Source organism: Sebastes umbrosus, chromosome 2 (genome assembly GCF_015220745.1).
Source record: "Sebastes umbrosus isolate fSebUmb1 chromosome 2, fSebUmb1.pri, whole genome shotgun sequence".
NCBI lineage: Eukaryota > Metazoa > Chordata > Actinopteri > Perciformes > Sebastidae > Sebastes > Sebastes umbrosus.
In genome coordinates this window covers 16,963,776-16,985,299 of record NC_051270.1, presented here as the reverse complement: position 1 = coordinate 16,985,299, position 21,524 = coordinate 16,963,776, and the positions used below count along the sequence as shown (strand labels likewise).

At 39.1% G+C, this 21,524-nt stretch overlaps 1 protein-coding gene across 1 annotated transcript; it reads left to right on the top strand.

Annotated features, from left to right (window-relative positions):
- The first annotated feature begins 13,665 nt into the window (after positions 1-13,665).
- Positions 13,666-20,352, top strand: cgref1 (cell growth regulator with EF-hand domain 1). The gene is made up of 7 exons (XM_037760485.1): positions 13,666-13,873; positions 15,257-15,362; positions 15,780-15,854; positions 17,277-17,350; positions 17,550-17,674; positions 17,783-17,884; positions 18,882-20,352. Exons 1-7 carry the CDS (start codon positions 13,864-13,866, stop codon positions 19,137-19,139), a joined length of 750 nt encoding a protein of 249 aa, XP_037616413.1. The 5' UTR covers positions 13,666-13,863; the 3' UTR covers positions 19,140-20,352.
- The last annotated feature ends 1,172 nt before the right edge of the window (positions 20,353-21,524 follow it).

The window sequence follows — 21,524 nt, the reverse complement described above, 5'->3', positions numbered from 1 at the left end:
GGAAATGTTCTCTGAATGTTTAACCAGTATCGGTACTATAATCTCACTGTGTGAACACAAAGCTGGTTTATTGTAGCACTCATCCCCTACAATCAAACACATCTTATTTGCCCCGAGGATATAAACTTCCAGTATATTGTGGTGGTCACAATTTCAATCCAGACTTCTTATTTTATGTGTTTGTCTGGAAATATCAGAATCACTTCCAGACAGAAAAGAAGAATGTGAAGGTGTATTTGGGTGGTTGAAAGAGGCAAAAACATGATTGAGAGAAAAAACAGGCAATTATTTAATCAGTCAGCCACTCAGTGAATGTAGAGAGTGGCTCAGCTCAGACATTAATAGTTTCACATACACATGCTTGTTTCTGTTGTAGTTTTTCTATAGAGGACACGGGACGGAAGGTGAGAAGGGTTTGAACCAGGTTAAATAACAGCTGGCTCAGCCCACTGAGTTGATCAAATATGTAGAAATAAGATGGTCATGTTGCGTAAATTTAAATGGAGACTATAAATTAAATCTTGCTGTCTTAAAGTAAGTCTAAAAACTGACAAGTGGCAGCTGTTGAGTCTCCAGTTTGGCCTGCTGCACCTTCTGATTGAAACCAAACATGGCAAATTGAACAATCAAATGGATGAATCACAGTCTGCTGTTCAGAGTAATGAAGGCCCCGGAGGTGTAGAGGCAGGATTGAAATGGTGATATACATGGTGCTCAAGAGCAGAAGGAAGTGTTTGTATGAATGCTTGCGATGTCATTCCCTCACACCTCAGCATATACTGCAGTTTTTGTATTCAACACTTATGTGTTCCCAAAACTGCCTGTATCCTGTTCATTTGTTTAATACGTATTTCCAGCTGCTTTCTGGGATCATCTTTCAAATTTCCACATTTACCGAAAAAAAAATGTTCATCAATAATGAACACTGATCTGGTATCATCCATCTCTCGTGCTCTGCTGGTCTCGCTCTCTTTCTTTTCCTTTCCAGCCCTCCTCGATGCCTCTCTGATGAGACATTAATAGCAGTTTAAATGTTCATGTTTCCACCTCATGACTCCAACATCTAAACATTAATTACACGCCTATTTATGCAGCTAAAGATAGACACTGTGTGTGTGGCGGTCTGTGTCTGAGTGGGATGTGTATTTGTGTGTAAGTTGCATGCTTACTAACATGCACATGTAGTTTCTTATGTACAGTAGGTGTGTGTGTGGGCAGGTACAGTATGATGCGTGTTGCATCTGAGCTCTCTCTGTTAGTGCACACTCCGCTTTGACATGCTTAATTTTGTGTGTGCACTGTGATTCTGTTCTCCTGTATGTTAGAGAGAGAGCATAATGAGGGTCATGTTCTCGCCTAACCTGTCTAAATTTGTAGACACACCTGCTGCTTATTGTAGGCAGACATACAGACCTGATTTGTCTCTGCTCTCTTACATTGTGCAGAACCTCCATCCATCCATCCATCCATTATCTGTAACCACTTATCCTATTCAGGGTCGTGGGGGTACAGGGCTGGAGCGGATCCCAGCTGACATTGGGCGAAGCGGAGTACACCCTGGACAGGTCGCCAGACTATCACAGGGCTGACACATAGAGACAGACAACCATTCACACTCACACCTACGGGCAGTTTAGAGTCTGTGCAGAACCTGCTGATCACTAATGCCGGAACATGTTATGATTATATTGTAGTAGGTAGGCCTATCATATAAAAGTAGGTTTTTCTACTGTACTGTGAAAGCAATAATACTCTATAATAATAATAATCTGATAACTGTCATAAATAATAGGCTGGTGAGCTTTTAACCTCATGTACAGTGCTTGTATTGGCTGGTTTTGTACTGAACTGAACAGATTGATCGTACTACTGAACTGAGGACAGTCTGAATCAGCGTTGAGCATCGGGCCGTATGAACGGTGGTGCGTTCACTTGTTTTTGTGCAGTGCATTAGAACAGTGATGCGACCTCTTAATTTAGGAAGAAAGTGAACCAACTGCAGTCAGTGACTACAAATCTTTGACCTGAACGAAGTGAATCGAATAAGCAAAGTGATTTGTGATTTCCACCTCTACTATGCTACCAACATGTCACAATGCGGATTCAAATGATGCAAATCATTCCTTTGGACCATTACTGTCATGCTTCTTCTTCCATCGTCCCCCACTTCAGCATTATGGTGTGTTCATTATGGTGACTTCCTGTCTCCCTCTTAAGTGACGTTCCGATACTCTGAAAACATGGAAGACCATACCAGTGTGTTTGCTCCTTAATCAAAGGAACAGTGTGTAACATTTAGGGGGATCTATTGGCAGAAATTGGAATATAATATTAATAAGTATGTTTTCTTTAGTGTATAATCACCTGATAATAAGAATCGTTATGTTTTTGTCACCTTAGAATGAGCCGTTTATATCTACATAGGGAGCGGGTCTTCTTCACGGAGCTGGCCACTCTGTTTCTACAGTAGCCCAGAACGGAAAAACTAAACGCTGGGTCTAGATGGGGACATTCACGTTTTTGCGTCGGCCGCAGTAGTTCTCTTACACGCTCGGCACAAGGGAGAAGTTTAAATTGGTTCCAGTTGCCGTTAGTTTTCTGCAGCTGGAGGTCAACTGACCAATAACCTGTCTGCTAAGCTGTTCTTTATTTATTCATTGGCCTGCTAGTTTACATAAAGAACAGTTTTCACCGCCAGTTTGCTGTTGTTTATCAACTTCTTATTTATTGTTTGCGCAGGTTGCTTTATGATTAAGTTTAAGTTTTTTAATGATACGTCCATTTTGGTGTCTGATACTAATGTCTCATGTGAACTCACTGACATTGTTTCACTCTTTTAGTCTTCAAATAGCTTAGTTGAAAACACTTTTGCCAATTCAAATCAATCTAGTATGAACATATTTCCATAAGTCTACTGCACACAAGGTGGTCCTCTGAATGAAAAACTACCGATGACTAACACTTGACAGAAATATTATTTCAGTTGTGTTTTACGTGCCAGTGTGTCTGTATATCTTTGTGTTTCGTGCTGCTGCAGCTAATTTAGAAATTGATTGCTTAATGAAGGCAGTCAGTCTGTTGTATGATAATCAGCGATGCTGATACTTAGTCACAGTCAATTTACACAGCGGTGACCAAATATAGAAGTCTCATTTCAGCTTATTTTCCATCATTTGTTATCAGTGTTATGCCGTCTGTCTGAAGGGTAACAAATACAAATGTTCTTCAGAGTGTAACCTTGTTTCAATAAAACTTAATTTAACAATTCTTGCTCCACTGACTTGAAAACAAGATCGTGTTGAAACAGTATATTAGTTTTACAATTCTGGGGATCATGAAACCCGAGGTATCGTGTAGATCTTTAATTATGAACTGAACAAAGGAAAACAAGAGACGACTTACAGTGTGTCTTCACGCAACAGTGGTGATTTTTAATTGTGTGCAGCTGTATTTATATTCATTTATCAACCATTATTGGCTCATTCAAACAGAGACACACAGTATCTATCTTTACCCAAAATAAAACACTCACTCACACAGTAATATGGAAAATTGACCTCCAGTCAATAGATTGAACCTGATTCATGATTCATAATATCTTCATAGACTGAGAACCTTTTTATTCAGCAGTAGACAAACCTTGACAAGTAAGCCCCTCTTCCTGTGTTCATAACATGATTTCAGATGTTTACATTTTGTTTTACAGTATTATTTACCTACACAAATAGGAGCATAGGCAAAGCAGGAGAAGGCTCTGATGGAAACTGAAGGAGGGAGGCATTAAAAAAAAGTAAAACTATTAAGCAAAAAGCTGCGCAGAGGCCTAAATTAAGATAGATACACACATGGGACCCAGAGGGGAAAACCTGAACTCTTATGTGGAAAACAAGCGTGATCCCTGCTGACCTTTTCTGACATTAACATGACAACATGACTGTTTTAATTACCACAATAGGTTCTGTAGATTTTTCCACCATTACTTAATCCCCTGTTAGTGCATCTGAACGTGACTTTGTATGTATGTGTATGTGTGACAGTGTGCACATACATGTGTATGTAGGTGTATTTGAGCAGCAGAGTTGCTCTTACAGGTGATCGGTCCTGACAGCGTGGTGCCCCCTAAGATGCCTGTGGAGAAATGACCCTGGGTCCTCGTGTCCTGGCTGGACATAAGCCTGCAATTAGACGTCCATGAAGCGGAACTGTGTGTGTGTGCACAAGTACAGTACGTGTTGCCAGTGTGCAAGAGAAACATCCTCCCTGTGTGAGTCTGACTCGGGTAGAAACTGCTCAATGTGTGTGTGTGTGTGTGTGTGTGTGTGAAGCCACTGTAACAGAATTAGTGCTTCCTCTGGTTTTCCAGTTGTAATGACCTGAAACATTACAACCCCCCCCCAATTAGCTTGTGGAATGTGCAACTATTTCAAACAAACTCATAGTAACCTATAGGACTTGTCCTGTGTGCGTTTATGCGTGCATACGTTTATGTTGCAGGTCACACAAAACCTTTGGCTCGTAGGACCCATCGACTTTGTCCCAATCTGAGTCAACGTGTTTTCTGTACTAAATGTTTTCTTCTAGTCACACAGGCTTTTATTCGCTGTCAGTGTTCAAGTCACAGGATGTGACATTTTTAAAAAGATTAGAGCGCAGTGATTACAGCAAAAGCACTTATATTCAGTGTTTTGTTCTCTTTATCCATCCATTCAACATCCAACTTTGCTTTCAATCACTTAGCAACAATGCTCACTTCCCACATTACAGCGCAACATAAGGCAGAATGAACGACTGTGGCACTAAAGTTAGCAACACTCCACTACTTCTCAACACTTTCTACTGCTCAGAAGGCTAGTATTGATTGATTAAAATGACTTGGCAACAAGCTTCAACAAGCAGACTCAGTGACGGCCTTAAAATAGTTCCAGAGCCAAAGCTGTGAGTTGCGGCCTCATATGTGTCGATGAAATGACAATGGCTGTTGGTGTTCTTACGGGAGGCCAATGCAGTGGGTATCAATGTTTGGAGGACATGTCCAGATGAGCAGCAATGGCCGTTAATATTGCCATTATTACCGTAAGCGTCTGTTGATATTATATTGGGGTCCGGGGTTAAAAATAGCTCGCATAGTTTTGACTGTCGGGGCCAGGAAACAGTGGAACCTAATCCTCGTTGCATAACTGAATAGAGGGTGTGTGTGTGTGTGTGTCCACCAGTGTACAGGCTTGTGTAGGTGTGCATGTGAATGCACTTGGGCTATGCTAAAAACAAACACAGCCATGCAGTTGCGTGACATGGTGCTGGGAAGCGAGAACAGCACCATTTGTTATAAACCGCTGGTGATTTTGTCAAATATTAGAAAGGGGATGTACACCCAACAATATTTTACACGTTGCTGCTGCTTTTGTGGTGCTGCTGCCTGGTCTGAGTACAGTACGTATGGACAAATTGAGTATCTGTAACATGCAGTCAAATCAAACGTGTCAAACTTAAACTTTCAAGTGATATTTCATGAGATACCACCACAGTAATTCAACCACCTGGTCACATACAGCAGGGGTAGATGATTGAAGTGCAGCATTTCTAGCTCTGACACATTCTGATTAAACTTGGAGGGATGACGCATCTTGGAACATCGCTCTGGCTTTCAAATTTTTACAAAGGTTGGATGGTTGATACATTTTGTCTCGTTGTTTGGAAGATTAACAGTATTGACTGATCTGATGGGAACATTGTACACTGATTGAACAAAACTCTTAAAAATACCATCATAGTCCAGTTTCTTCCTCACCTGCACTTCCGCAGGACACACAGGATGTTGTTTCTGGGAGGGAACCTGACATTTTTTTGTAACGAAGCAGTAATAGGTCAATAAAATGTTGAAAAAAGTCAGAGTATAGTATGTCAGACAAAAACATTTGACAAAAGTCTGTATAGTATACCATAAAAATGTCAAAAAAGTCATAGTATGTCGTAAAAAAGTCATAGCCATAAAATATCATAAACAGTCATAGTATAGTATATCATAAAAAGTCATTAAAATGTCATAGTATATGCCATAAAAGACATTCAAAAAATCGTATAGTAGGTTATGTCATTGAAATTTCATAAAAAAAATCATAGTATAGTATGTCATTAAAACATACACACACCTTTACAGTATATATTTTTAAAATTATGATCAATAATTTATCCAAAATTTCTCTCAATTTCTAACTGTTTATCTCTCTCTTCATCCTGTTACTATTCTTACAACTATGTTTGTTCACCTCAGATATGGGTCATAACTCTCCCTTTGAGCCTCATTTTCCCCCTCTCCCTCCCTCTGTCTTTTCTTTCTCTCAGTCTTCATCCAGGTGAGTTTTGTAAACAATGCAACATGCATCATTGAGAAAAAAAAAACTATTCTTAATGAATAAATTAAACTTGAAGCAAGAGTTGAGAGAGATGAGTACGGAGGAGGGTTGTCGAGTGAAAGGAGAGGGTCCAGGACGAGGAGATGTGAGCAGGGAAGAGAAGAGAGTGAAGGGATAGATGGAAGAGAAAGAAGGTTAGAAAATCCAGTGTTGCCATCTGCACTGACCGGGACGATGATCAAAGTAGACCCCACAAGAGAATAAAAAACAGTGTTAAAAATAGAGCATGTGGCTAAAAAAAGCCACAGTATTCCGCTTCATCAGGTTCGGACAACAGAAGAGGACAGATACAACAACAGATTTGTTTGGAGAAGAGAGAACAGAGATACAGTAAGTGTGTGGTGCAATATACAGACCGGTGACCGGTGACGCACTCGGGGTCAACCACACAAGTGCTTTCACTTGTTATGTGTCACTGTTGTGTGAGTCTTGTTTGGGTGGGCCAGTTTAAATCTTTATTATTATTATCATTATTGCAATGCATGGAAATGATATCAGGCCTCTTTCACAGCATAGCAGGAAAAGAACAGCTAGAAAATGCATTTCCTGCAGAAAGTATGTGTGAATGCTGAATGCTAAAATAAATGGCAAAGTATTGTTGATGCAGAAATGTAAAATGACTTGCCAAAATTTTTTTAAAACTCAATTGCATTGCACTGCACTGCTGAAAAAACTGGAAGTTGAAATGTAAACTGGCTGAGTTGGAAGCTGAACTGCATTACTTAAAGAAGCCAAGAGCTGAAATACATTGCTAGAAAAGCTGGAAGCTAAACTGTGATACTGTCAAAGTAGTATTATTATTATTAGTAGTAGTAGCAGCAATAGCAATCATGCCTGTGCAGGCCTGCTGTGGGTTTACTGTGGGCAGTTTGGGCAAACCCACACTAATCCCATGTGGGCCCCCTGTGGGTTAGCCCTTACAGGGTCCACAGCAATTTTGCTCTTTGGGGCCCCTATGACGGTTTTCTGTGGCTGTTCTGAGTCCGTTAAAACATTGTTTTAACATTGTAGATGCTCTCGGTCAGGATTATTCAAACTTTTTTTTATTTAAGGCCTACCCTCGCTAGTTGTCCCGAGGTCAAGGCTGGTGACTAAGGGTAACCGGGCTTTTGCCATCAGAGCCCCTCGGCTCTGTAACTCTCTGCCTGAGGACATTAGGTTTGCCAGCACATTAAACACATTTAAATCACTGCTTAAAACATATATTTTTATAGGAAAGCCTTTCTTGATGCCTGATTTGTAACTTTTGTGTTGCATTTACACATTTAACTACTGTTACATGTTTTCTGTGAAAAAGGCCTATGCAGCTCCACCCAACGTCACCCCAGGCAGTAATGGAAAACACCTGTGACCTCTGTAACCTGTACAAAAAATGCTGAGCTGGCCCAGTTTACCTACATTTTCAATCAAAATTACAAGATGAAAGGTCATTATTGGGGCACAGATGGCAGTTTTCGTTTTAAAGGCTGCTGTACATGTGAGTGTTTCTACAGTTAAATCTGCATTAAATCTACGGGAAAGACCTCAGTAATTAAATACGTTCGGAAAGCACACATTTGATGAGTGTGATGTTCTTGCGTTGGACCACATGAGGAAATATCTTCTGGAAGAATTCCTTCAGAGAAACCAAGTAAAGCTTTAAAACTGTTCCTCCTCTGCGCTGTTAAATCCAAATTTGCAAGACAAATCCTCCCAAGCATCAAGTTTCAATCACAAAACATGCAACTACACTTCTCACCATCATCAACAGACATGCTGGAGCTTTCCTCAGCTTCACTCGGTATTATCGGGCTGTGAAATGATGTCAGTTGAAGCTCTGTAACGCTGCATCCTGCGTCTCAGGCTCATCCCCTGCAGTAAATCATCCTGGAGGGGGAATAAGCATCTCTGTGGTGTTAAATCTTCCTGTAGTGATGCAGTGACCCTGGACATTGTTTTGCAAAGTGTGTAAAAAAGTGTCCCCTGCTCTCATTAATGCTGATATTGCAAAGAGCACTTTAAACAATCTTGTGCAGCAGCTATTTAGGATCATAAGAATAGAACGCTTCACGGCTAACTTACTGTGACCATGGACTTATTGCCTTTTGACAGTACACCAGCTGTGACTGAAAAGCCACGTCATCCCACAGCTTCGTCAGCCTAACTCTGCCAGTAACTCCGGTGTTTCTATTCAACCAAAGCACAAACACAGCCGGGGCAGCAGGAGACTCACGTTAACAATACACACACCGCACATTCTGTGTGGTGTGATCTGTAAATCACTGCCTGACGGGCCAATTTTCTGCATCATGTCTCCGTCTCTCTGTTTGCCTGCTGTGTGTGAGAATGAAAAGTGTTTTCTTAATGAAATGCATTGCCATTTCACGCACACACATACAGTATGCAGTACTAAAGTTTGCAGCCTCACTGCAGTTCTTCCGGATTGGATTTAATGGTGACAAGCAGTGGTGAGTGGGCAGAGGTGCACAGGGAAAGGTAGGAAATTGAAAGGTGAAATTGAGATTAAGGCAGGACAGCAAAAGAAATAGTGTGAAATAAGAATTTAGTTGAAAACGCATGCATGCGTGTGTGTACAGATGTGTTTGAGTTGTAGTTTTACTCAGCCGGATGATTGGACTATTACTCATGGAACTACACACACACACACACAAACACTCTTCCACATCCATACTGTCTAATCTATATGAGTTGAACGTGACAGAAGGTCAGTTCAAACAGTGTCATAAATAATCTCATCAATTTGGGATATTTGTTGATCCCAAAGGAGAAATCCATCTTTCTCCTCAATCTTGGGTTGTGTGGTTGAAGGACAGTGTCTCTACTAATGAAGCCATCCATCCTCTGAATGCTTTAGGTCTCTAGTTTATGGCTGTAAAGTTTCACGAGGCTGTGATTCACCTAGAGGTCACCACAGGTCATTATATACAGTGAGGTCAAGTTTCAAAAAGTTTCATCATCACACATGAATGCAATTGGGCTCATTTGATCCACAAGAGTCTCAGCTTTACAGTGATACTCAATTTATGCAATTCTAAGACTGTTTAGGGACCCCAGTATGCAGAAATATTCAAACACACCATTTTAGAAAAGGCAAAAATAACACATTTATACTGAATTCAAAAAACATCATGTGATTATCATAAAGTGGGTTTGAGGTCAGAGGTCAAGGGACCCCTTTGAAAATGGCTACGCCAGTTTTTCCTCGCCAAAATTTTGCCTAACTTTGAGGCGTTACTGAGCCTCCTTCCTGACACTAGCATGACATGTTATTGTTGTTGTTCCCAACGGATTCTTTAGGTTTTGTAGTTTCAAATGATATCTGTACCTTCACTCTAAAACTGAACACGACAGCCTCTGAAAGACCGTAAAGTCGGTCGGGATCGCTGTCTCAGGGTTAAAATGCTTCTTTCGCTGTAAAAACCCTGGTGGTCACCCTACTACAAGATCAGATCAGTCTTTACTGGCACACTTCATTTGACCTCGTAACAGTTTTCTGACCTGTTTGTATGTTGTGAAGTATTTTCCAAGTCAGACTTTCTTATACAATATTTCTTTCTAGCGAGGCCCATACTGTATGTATCCTCAATTTAGACGTTACTCATCTCAGAAGTAATATAACTATTCTACTGTGAGCAGTGACGGCAGCGTGATGGTAGCACTGACAAACTCACACATGCATAGAGATGAAACTTTAAGCCTCTGAAGCGTGTTAGCATGCATTTTTTATTTTAGACACATAAGAAATACATAAAATCGGTCAAAAACTAGTGGAACTTCAATTGCTGCAGATGGAAAGAAACCATCTTCAGACACAAACAAAAACACTCTCATACATATGCAGTGGCACAGACACACATTGTTAAAGGTCAAGGAGGGATGTGTTTGTCCTTCCACTGGAAACTCTGAGACTCAGACCTGTGAACCAGTCGCACCTTTATAACCAGGCATGACCCGGTCACAGAAGCACATGAAATACACACAAACATCTCCGTGCGTGACTCTCTGAGTGGCTTAGCACTGTAGTAGCTCATTATTTCACAGCTGGTTCGTACACAAACTTCCTACTGACACTTACTTACAGGAAGAGAGATTACCTTGTAATTGTTAACATGAGTTGCTGCTTAGTATCTCTGTGTGTGTGTTTGTGTTAACCATGCTGCTGCTGTGTTGGCATCACTGTACAGTTTTTCTTTCTTTTTTTTTGAGGGTTAGGTCCGTCATTACTTCGGAGGGTGGAAAAGAGACATTAGAGGTGAAAGGCAGATTAGAGAAGGATGGAGGAATGAAATCTAAGCCAATGAACGATTAAGGTGTGGGGGGAGAAATGTTATCTTGAGTTTGAGACTTAAAAGAATCAGTAACTCGTCATAATAATGTTTACATAATGAGTTTTATTTTGAGGCATGCAATTCCTACTGTCACATTAAAGCAGCAGTGGGTAGAATTGGAGCAAATATGATTGAAAAAAGTTATTTTTATAAATCATTATATCCTGACAGTAGTGCATGAGAAAGGTAATCTGAAAAAAATCATGTGCCTCGGTGTCCTCCGGTGCTCCTGATGGCATCTGCAAGATTTCACAGACCGGAGGAAAACAACCAATCAGAGCTGAGCTGGAGCCTTGCCGTCTCTGAGCAGCTGTCAATCACTCGCAAACTCCGATCCAACGGTCAAACTAGGCAGCGCTGATCAAATATGAATCCATATTCTGTTACTGTAAGGCCTATTTCTCTCCTCAAATGTTTTCAGAAACATCTTGTAGTGCACTGTTTAGCTGTAAAATGAGAAAGTTTGTGACCCGGCAGCCATGTTGAGATCAGTTGAGGAAATACCAAGCACCGCCCACCAGCCGGAGCACACTTTCTCATTTTACAGCTAAACAGTACACTACAAGATGTAGTGGATAAAGAATACCCAGATGAAACTCCATGATATTTTCTTTTCAAGATACAAATCTGTGTATTTAAGATGCAGTTCAGTTTGAATAAGATGAGAACAGAAATCGAACACGTGTCTGACAAAACCCATCTGCTGGATAAGAACATACGAAAAGTGAAGAAAACTTTTTCTCTATATAACCTTTGATACGAATCTGGGTTTTCTGCTGTTTGAAGAAAAACGTCCCCTTTGCCACCAAAGATCTGAAATTTGTCAAAAGAACATTCATCAGTCAGAAAACACATTACACACCACGGGGAGCCAGATGAAGACCAGCATGATGATTAGCCTAATACATACAGCTATACATAATACTGGGTAACTTACCTTTACCTGTCTATGTGTGTATGTGTGTTTATACTAATATTCACAGTATTTATAAACCTTTTTTTTATTATTATTTTTTTTTTATTTTGCTATTGTAATTAATTTAATGTACTATGAAGCTATTGAAACCTGTCACACGTCACTCATTCTGAAATTATTATAATTAATTAATTCCAATGTATCAGATACATTAATTGTAAGTGGATCTATTAAATAAATACATATAACTACATTACTACTGAGCAGCCTCTCAACCAAGATTTGAATTTTGTCAGATAATAATCCATTATCAACATGACATATGTAACAACATGTTGTCTGATATAGTTAAAATTTAATTATAACATTCGTAACCTTCTTCATTAGTGTTTTACAGATGTGAGTATGATAAAACTTACTATACAACTGAAGCAATTGAATTAAAGAGTTACTGGGACATCTTGTGGTCAAATAAGTGCAGTGCATATTGTACCACTGGGTATTACTCTATAGCTCTTTATGTGTATCTGTAAAAGAAAGATGAAAATACCTTTATTTCACACAATGTGTTCTCCAATTTGGCACATGTAATTGCAAAATTGTATCTCTTAATATAGTATAATTTCAGCAAACATTTATTTTAACAATATTACCTTTACTGGTTGCGAATACTTAAGTGGTAGTAGGCAGTATATTTTTGGCATCATTGGGCAAAACTTCCATAATAACCTTTCATTATATTGTAATTCAAGTGTTCTGAGCCTTTGACGGGAGACTTTGACCAATCACAGGTCATTTCAGAGAGCGTTCCTATTGGCTGTGCTCCGGTCATGTGACCTGTACTTGGCGTTCCTTCAACAGATTTTACAATGGCGGCAGCGTCACAAACTTTCTCATTTTACAGCTAAACTGTGCACTACAAGATGATTCTGAAAACATCTGAGGAGAGAAATAGGCATTAACGTAACATAATATTGATTCATATTTGATCAGCGCTGCCTAGTTTAACCGTTTGGTCGGAGTTCACTAGTGATTGACAGCCGGCTCTCATAGACGGCAGCTGGACAGCGGACCTCAGATCAGCTCTGACTGCTTGTTTTCCTCCGGTATGTGAAATCTTGCAGATGCCATTAGGAGCAACGGAGGACACTGAGGCAAATTATTTTTTTTCAGGTTACCTGTTTCATGTACTACTGTCACGATATAGCGACCATTTTTGTACAAATATACAATATTTAGACCATTAAACGGTTTTAAACATAAACATTCTAAATGTGCCCCAGTTTATTCCTGGTTGCAGTGTATGTGCATGACATCAACTGACAGGAAGAACACATGGACCCAAGTTGTTGCCAGGCAACGCAATTCTGTTGCAATTCCGTTGAAATGCACTAAAACGGAGTGTTTCAGTCAGAGGATAAATACAGGCATATTCAAGCAGACAGTACGAGGAAAATAAAGTGTTTTTTTTAACATTACAGTATGTAAACATGTTCTAGTAGAAACATAAAATACAAGTATGAACCTGAAAATGAGCATGATATGGGACCTTTAAATAACTTGATATGAGCAAACATCCTCAAATTACAGTTAACTTGTCATTGCAACTATAAGAACAGCTGAATGAAACTGCTTCTCAAACATTAAACACTATACTATAACACATTAAACACTATAAACTGAGGTGTGTTGGGTACAGCCTGATGCCTCATGCTGATGGTGTTGGACTTTACACTGCACTATAACTGAAATCATGACCTTTGAAACTGTACTGTCATATAGCCTAATGATAATAAAAAACCTTATAGAAATACCTATATACCTCCATCCCCATATGGTGTAGCTGGTATGAAGCTCACTGAGACTGTAATATGTAGTTATGACATATGCTCCTCCCAATCCATCGGAATCAGTGTGTCGGTGAGGACGTGGCGTGGCGGAAAACAGCGAGAGCGAGAGAAAGCACAAAGAGAGGCTGGCTGCGCAAACTCGCTGACTCGACCGCGGCTCTGTTCTTCCACGTGGACTCTGTCATTGACCAAAACACTCCTCCGTGGCAGCGCGGAGAGGGAGCGCGCGACCCGCCGCCGCTGTTGCGCAGTGCAGACCGGGAGGCGCGAGCAGGGTGGTGCGAGCCAGAGGTGTTCTCCAGATGTGAACCTTAAAAACAACCGATTACACGCTTTTCACCGTCCACACATCAACTATGCAGACAGGTAGGTTCATTATCATTATGTGTGTTTATCCAGCTGTATAGAGCTCAATGAGGATTTCAGTGTGCTGCATGTTACTTCAGTTCACACACACACATAGCCTATAGATCTTAATAAATGTAGTCAATAAGCTAAACAAGGGTACTCTTAACTAGTTATCCTAGTCATTTTTTTTTAAATACAGGGCTGCATGTCAAAGCATGAAGATGTTTAAATGCATGTGTGTTCCTGTTCAGGCTGTAATAACTGCTGCAGCTGTGGGTCATGTGAGGCTCTGTTAGCTGCTGCTGCTGCTCCACATCATCATGCTCCACATGGGGAAGCTGCAGTAACCTTAGCTAGTTTGTGTGATGTAATAAGAAGAAAGCAACGCACTGTGCACATCCCAAGCCAGCATTTTAATCTATATAGTAGCATCTACATGTAACATTGGAGAGACATCATGGACACATTCACTGACAGACTGTGCTGAGCTATAAATAGATGTAGAGGGTTTAATTGATTTTGCCATAATGGACCATTTAGGTTCATCATCTGTGTAACAAAAAGGCTTTTGAAAGGCTGTTCAAAATGTACCTTAAAGAGAGATTTGTCACAAAACAATGACAAATATTGTCCGGAAACCCTCACAGGTACTGCATTTAGCATAAAAAATATGTTATATTAATAGCATATTTGCGTGTCAGTGTGCTGACTTGACTATGACTTGCCCCAAACTGCATGTGATTATCATAAAGTGGGCATGTCTGTAAAGGGGAGACTCGTGGGTACCCATAGAACCCATTTTCATTCACATATCATGAGGTCAGAGGTCAAGGGACCCCTTTGAAAATGGCCATGACAGTTTTTCCTTGCCAAAATGTAGCACAAGTTTGGAGTGTTATTTATTTTCTTTCACGACAAGCTAGTATGACGAGCAGTATCTTCACTCTATCTTTAAAACTGAGCCTGTTACAACCTAAAAATCATAAGTTGCGTTAATATGTTAAAGAAATTAGTGGCATTAAAACTAATTTGCGTTAACTTTGACAGCCATAATATTTATACATTGATTGGTTTCTACTTGTAGGGAGCAGGTGTTACATGTAGATACACTATTTGACATAGCTAATAACGCACATGACTACCAGGTTGTGAGTATATGTATTTAGGCAGATGCTCTGAAGCAGTAGCCATGTGGAAATTCTACTTTGTATTGCATCATGAAACCATCACCTCTGAAACTCTCCTATGTGTTATTATATTGTTTTCAAACCATGATAAGATGCATGCTGGTCACAATCTGTCAGTAAATCTATGACAAGGCAGATAAATTCATGATGGCATCCTATCACTGAATTGTGTGCAGATGTGATGTGAGGTTATAACATGGCTGTGTGCTTGTAGGTGCGTTCATGGAGTCTCACCTGGGCCGGTCGGTCCCATGTGTCCTGTCCCTGTACCTGTTCATACACTTGTGCCAGGCTGCACCAGGTGTACCTGGGACACAAAGGTAACCCCACATCACTACTCCCAAGTTTCACACTTTTTACACAAACCAAGACACAACGTTTTTTTGTCTTTCAAGTAAATAGGCTGCATATCTTGTGGGGACATAATTGATTCCTTTTTTATAGTCATAAGCAATTAATTTGCACAATGAACATGTCACCAAAGGCTGCAACATCAGAATGGACCAGATTTACATATATATCTAACATATACTGTATATATTTGATATTTGAAGCAGACCTTTTGCAAAACATGGCAAATGAAGCATGTATCATGTATGAACGGTAGAGTATCTGTTATAGAAGCAAACGTTATTTCACTTCTGTGGTATTTGCATATCAGAGAAAAAAATAAATAAATTAAATCAAAGGAAATGATGAAAGAAAAGTCATATTTTTTTTTTTATTTCATCTTTCAGGGAGGAATCAGTTGATGCCCACCCCGCTTCGGTAGCACTATTCAACCCCTTTGGCACTGGAGAAGAGGACCGCAGGTGAGTGACACATTATGATGATGTTGCTGCTGTTACACAGGCAGCTCATTTTAAACTATACATTTCTACAAATCTTGAAATAAGGATTGATGTAGTCCATAAGTAGAAAGCCTAGTCTGTCTTTTTTTTCTTCAGTATGCCTAAATCTCGCACTCAAGTAATGTATGGGCAGAAATACTGTATGTGTCACTAGAAACTGAATTTGAATAATTTATATTTGAATTTGAAATGCTCAACTTGAATAATTACATTAAAAAAACTGAATACGTTAAACAATACAAATTAAAATTATGTGATTCAAATTCTGTTTCTAGTGACACATATTTCCGCCTGTAGCTTGAAAATTCAAATGTTTTTGTCAGAGGATGATAAAGTATGTATCACACAGAATAAAGGTATCTGCTCTCATGCATTATTTTATCAAACTACTGTACGATTTAGTAGTACTGATCCAAATTTGATCAACCTGCAGCGTGTTTTAGTGGACTGTAACTGCTGTCTGGTCGCTCTGTGGACTTTGGCTGCAGTGTCGTGCTAATGATGTGGCCTGCACCATAAACTGATAAGATCACATGTGCAATAACACTGCTTTATGTTGCAATTATGAAAATATAGATTATCCTCACACATAATTCAATGGCTCACCGTTGGTACAGTAGTGTGAACTGACTCATTATGAATCACAGGTTTAATTTATTCAGGGAACAAAATGAGAGACAAACACTTTGTGGACTTTTAGTGTTGTAGAGTATGTTGTTGGTGACAATTTGACTACAGCTTCTTTCTCCTGGCTGATAAGATTAATGAATGTGTACACATCATATTAGCTTACATCTATTGAGTGTATGACAGCAGAAATGCCAGTCAGCTGTGTAGAATAGCAGTTGATGGGATCTGCACCTCCCTACAGGAGGCCAAAGTGCAGGCTGGATTTCAATTGTAAGATGAGTGCAGTATTTCAACCATGTTGCCATGGGTGTGACTTTAATTAACTTTAATTAAAGGCCTGTGCATTGCACTAAACAATGCATCTAAAAATGAAGTCAGACAGACTGTGAAGGACAAAACTGAAACAGGGAAACAGGGATAACCTGTATTTGAGCACGATGCTTTGTGATGAGGTGGCCCCTCCTCCTGGAGTCATGTGTTAAGACTTATTCAAAGTAGCCACAAATCCTGACCTCTTGTGGCTGAAAATAACAGAATCACTACTATCAAGAGTCATAGTATAAGATAGCAAAGGGAGATTTCACTAAATTAGATGTTTTGATCCTAATTTTGTCGTTCTCTTTTGCCTCTCGGAGTCTAATTGTATTACTAAGTCGCTGCAGGGTTGAACAGATCTAACCCCTCTGTGTTAATCCCGGGCTCTAAATGTTTTACTGATTAATTGATATCTACTCTGTGCTGTTTATACCACAGATTGCTGCAAAATTACATTCAATCAAGTCTGAAGGATGGCCAAGGAGGACCAGAAATCAGCACCTGGGAGCAAGGTAGACATCTCTACCTGCTGGTATAACACTTATATAAGTTCATAAGTGTCCCAAACCGACAGGTGTTAACATTACTGAAGTTGTGTTTGTGTGTACAGTATGGGGGTATGCATACTGTACATCCTCTACAGTTATACTACAGCAGTATATTAAATGTGTTTGGTATTAAACATGTCAGTCTTCTCCTGCTTTGTGTCAGAGGTGTTCTTCCTGTTTCGTCTTTATGACTACGATCGCGGTGGGCTCCTGGATGGCTTGGAGTTGATGAAGCTAATTTCAGACTATAACTCCGATCATACACCTGGAGCACGGACCAATGAGCTGGTGAGGACGAGTGGCTGTCTACTTGTATATACCTAACAACACTTTCATACTTATTGGCCTGTTAATCTGATCTGAAGTATGTGTGCATGTGGTGTTTTCTGAATCCAGGTGGTGTCTATGGTAGATTTTTTACTCCAGACTCAGGATCTAAACCAGGACGGCCTGTTGGCCCCATCCGAGCTGCTGTCTCCTCCATTACCTCTCACAAAGGTACTGTACATTTACACACTTGATTCCTATGTAACGTTATGATTGCCTTTTAAAGGAACAGTGTGCTACATTTCGGGGGATGTATTAGCAGAAATGGAATATAATATTTATAACTGTGTTTTCATTAGTGTATAATCACCTGACACTAAGAATTGGGTTAGGGTTAGGGTACCTTATAATGAGCACTTCATATCTACATAAGGAACGGGTCCTCTTCACAGAGTCCACCATGTTGCTCAAACCAAACACTGTTCTCTAGAGAGAGTCTTTCACATTTTTACGTTACCTGAAGGCCACTGTAGTAACGTGAGCCACAGAGTGCAAAACCGTGTTACTCGCCAGCCTGCGTCTGGCTTCTGTTGCTCCTAAAGTATTGTCGGTTTTGCTCTCGGCAGCTCACGTTACCGCAGTCTTGGGAAGGGAGGAGTGAGTGAAGGGGTACTCAGTTGGTTGCAATCTGCAACCACTAGATGCTGCCAAATCCTACACATTGTACCTTTAAGCCGCAACAAACAAAATCCAGTGAAAAACATTTTGATATTTAAATACGAGAAAATAAAAAAAGATTTATTTTAAATATGAAAGTATATTCTTGACAATGGCAAAATAGTAATTTTACAAAGCAATCCCAACTCAAGGTACACTTACTAACTTTTTCAAATGTATGAAATCAATCTAAAATATTAATGTATCAAATATTTGATAAAATACTGTACCTAGTAAGTGTACGTTGAGTTTGCAATTGTTTTGTCAAAGTCTGTTTTTTTGTCATTAAATACATGTAAAGGTACATTATAATACAAAAATGTTTTTTCATTTAATTTTGACAGGATACATGATGATAGGATTAGCTTTAATGTTTTACCAACAGCTAACATGTAGACAGTGGTAGTTTTATATATAAAGTTTGTGTTTCATTTTGGTTTACTGGGCTGTTTTATTCTCAGCTTCATTTATGGTCGACAGCAGTAACATTAATTCACTTTTTCCACCGCAGGACTCCAGCAACAACAACGCACCTCACCAGGAGCAGGAGGTGGCAGCTGACAAGGAGAAGGCAGGAGCAGCAGAGCAGAGAGAGGAGGCTCATGAGGAGCTTCAGCCTCAAGATGAAGCGCAACAGGAGGTAAAGACAGAAGAAGAGGAACTCATAAATCAAGTAGTAGACAAAGAGCATGGACAACAAATCCCAGAAGCCCCAGCAGCAGAACAGAAGCACGAAGTCCCTGTTCATCGGGGGCAACCAGAGATGTGAATGTACACACACACACACACACACACACACTGTGGTCCACATAATCATGTTTCTCTTGAGTCAGCAGAAGACTGAGTTAAAAATACCACTACAAGGACCTCTTAATCTTCATCCCCACAAATTATCTTTCTCTTGATTACAATTCTGAGATTCTATTATCCATTTCATTTGACTGTTAAACACATAGATGAGAAGATGAATGTATTGAAAGTATTCATGTATATTTGAAACCCCTTTTCTACAACCAGTAACTATTGATCTTAATTATGAATGCAAAGATTTCTAGAGCTGTAAAAGGGACAAAAGTCCTGATTGAAAATGCAATATTATTCATATTAGTAAAACGGAAGCCATCCTTAATAGGAACAGTACTTTAGTATATTATTATCTAATGTTGAATAATTCGAAATGTGTAAGGTGTGTATTTTATTTTCTTTAATCATATTTATTTAACCTTTTGTTATATCTAAAAAAAAAGAAAGAAGAAGAAGCATATTTTTAAATGTATTTGTTTTTTTCTATGTAGAGACTGTTGTTTCATGTACACCCTGATTGGCCTTATTGTGTCTGACCCACTCTAGGTTTAGGATTTGCACCTAGTAGTTATGCACCAGGACTGTTTAAACTGCTCTCTTTCACAGAGAAGCTCAGTTTAGCCATGGGCTTACATTTGGTCTTCCGTGAGTATTTCCTCAGTCTACACAATGACTTTAATTTACTGAATAAAATTAAGTTATTCAGAAAACAAAAAAAAAACAAAGAACATAGCCTATTGTTATGCATTATCAGCCAAATCTGTATTTCTTTTGATGCACTTGTTTATGACCCAGTAAGTATTTAATTTTGATTAGGATTATTTTGTGCCTGAATGAGTTGGGAACCATGGAATTACAGATCAATATTGTGCTTTTAATGTGTGCTTAATGAGTTACAGCCTTCTACCACCAGCCTTTAGGCCACGAGCTTAAAAATGTTCATCTTCATAATTAAGATCAGGATGGCCCAATTGAAATATTAGTTCTTTACTATATCATTAAATTCTTAAATGAAAGTTAAAGTCGTTAAAGTCTTTATCTGCAAACTTGAATGTGTTTACAGTATGAAAGGGTTTACTATTTGTTGTAATTTTTAGTTTCTTTACCCCTTTCGACCATTTATGCATTTATACTGCTGGAGAAAATAAAGCAAACATTTCTTTGTCCCTCTGCCTTTCTAAGATGTGTTGGCTTTGTTTATATATCCATCCATCCATCCATCCATTATCTATAACTGCTTATCCTATTCAGGGTCGCAGGGGGGGCTGGAGCTGATCCCAGCTGATAATGGGCGAAGGCGGGATACACCCTGGACAGGTCGCCAGCCTATCACAGGGCTGACACATAGAGACAGAGAACAATTTACGCTCACATTCACACCTACGGGCAATTGAGAGTCAACAATTAACCTGCATGTCTTTGGACTGTGGGAGGAAACCGGAGAAGCCGGAGAAAACCGTCGCTAACACGAGGAGAACATGCAAACTCCACACAGAAGGGCCCCAAGCCTGTGACCCTCTTGCTGTGAGTTGACAGTGCTAACCACCGCACCACCATGCAGCCCTTGTGTGTATATGTATGTATATATACAGTATATATATATACTGTATATATCGACATACATTTTTCGACATACTATATTATGACTTTGTTTTCGACGAGCTATATTATGATTTCTTTTAACTCTTTTTTGCGACATACTTTACTGACTTTTTTTCAACATAGCATGACTTTTTTTCAACACACAACTATGACTTTTTTTTCGACAAGCTGTACTATGACTTTTTTCAACATACTATACTATGATTTTTTTTTACTCTTTTTTTAGACACACTGCACTAACCTTTTTTCCAGCATATATTACAACTTTTTTTTCAACATACTATACTATGACTTTGTTTCAACATACTATACTGACATTTCTCGACATATATTATAACTTTTTTTTCAACATACCATACTATGACTTTTTATGACAATTCTTATGACTTTATGGCATACTATACATTTTTTGTGATAATTTCATGGCGTAGCCTTCTATGCTATGACTTTTTATGACATGCTATATATATAATTATATATATATTTTTTCTTAATGGCATACCATACTAAACATTTTAATGACATTTGTATGACATAATATAATTTAAAAAATAAATAAATAAAATAAAATAAGTACATTTTATTTACCTATTTTACTACATTTTCAATTGTGTGTACTGTAGACATGAGGTTAGAAACCCAAGCAGATCAGGCTCATGTGAGAGTGGCTGTAGGTCATATTTATGATCCCTTTCCAATGTTACCTTATTACTTAATAATTACTAACTAACTACATCAAAACTTAGTA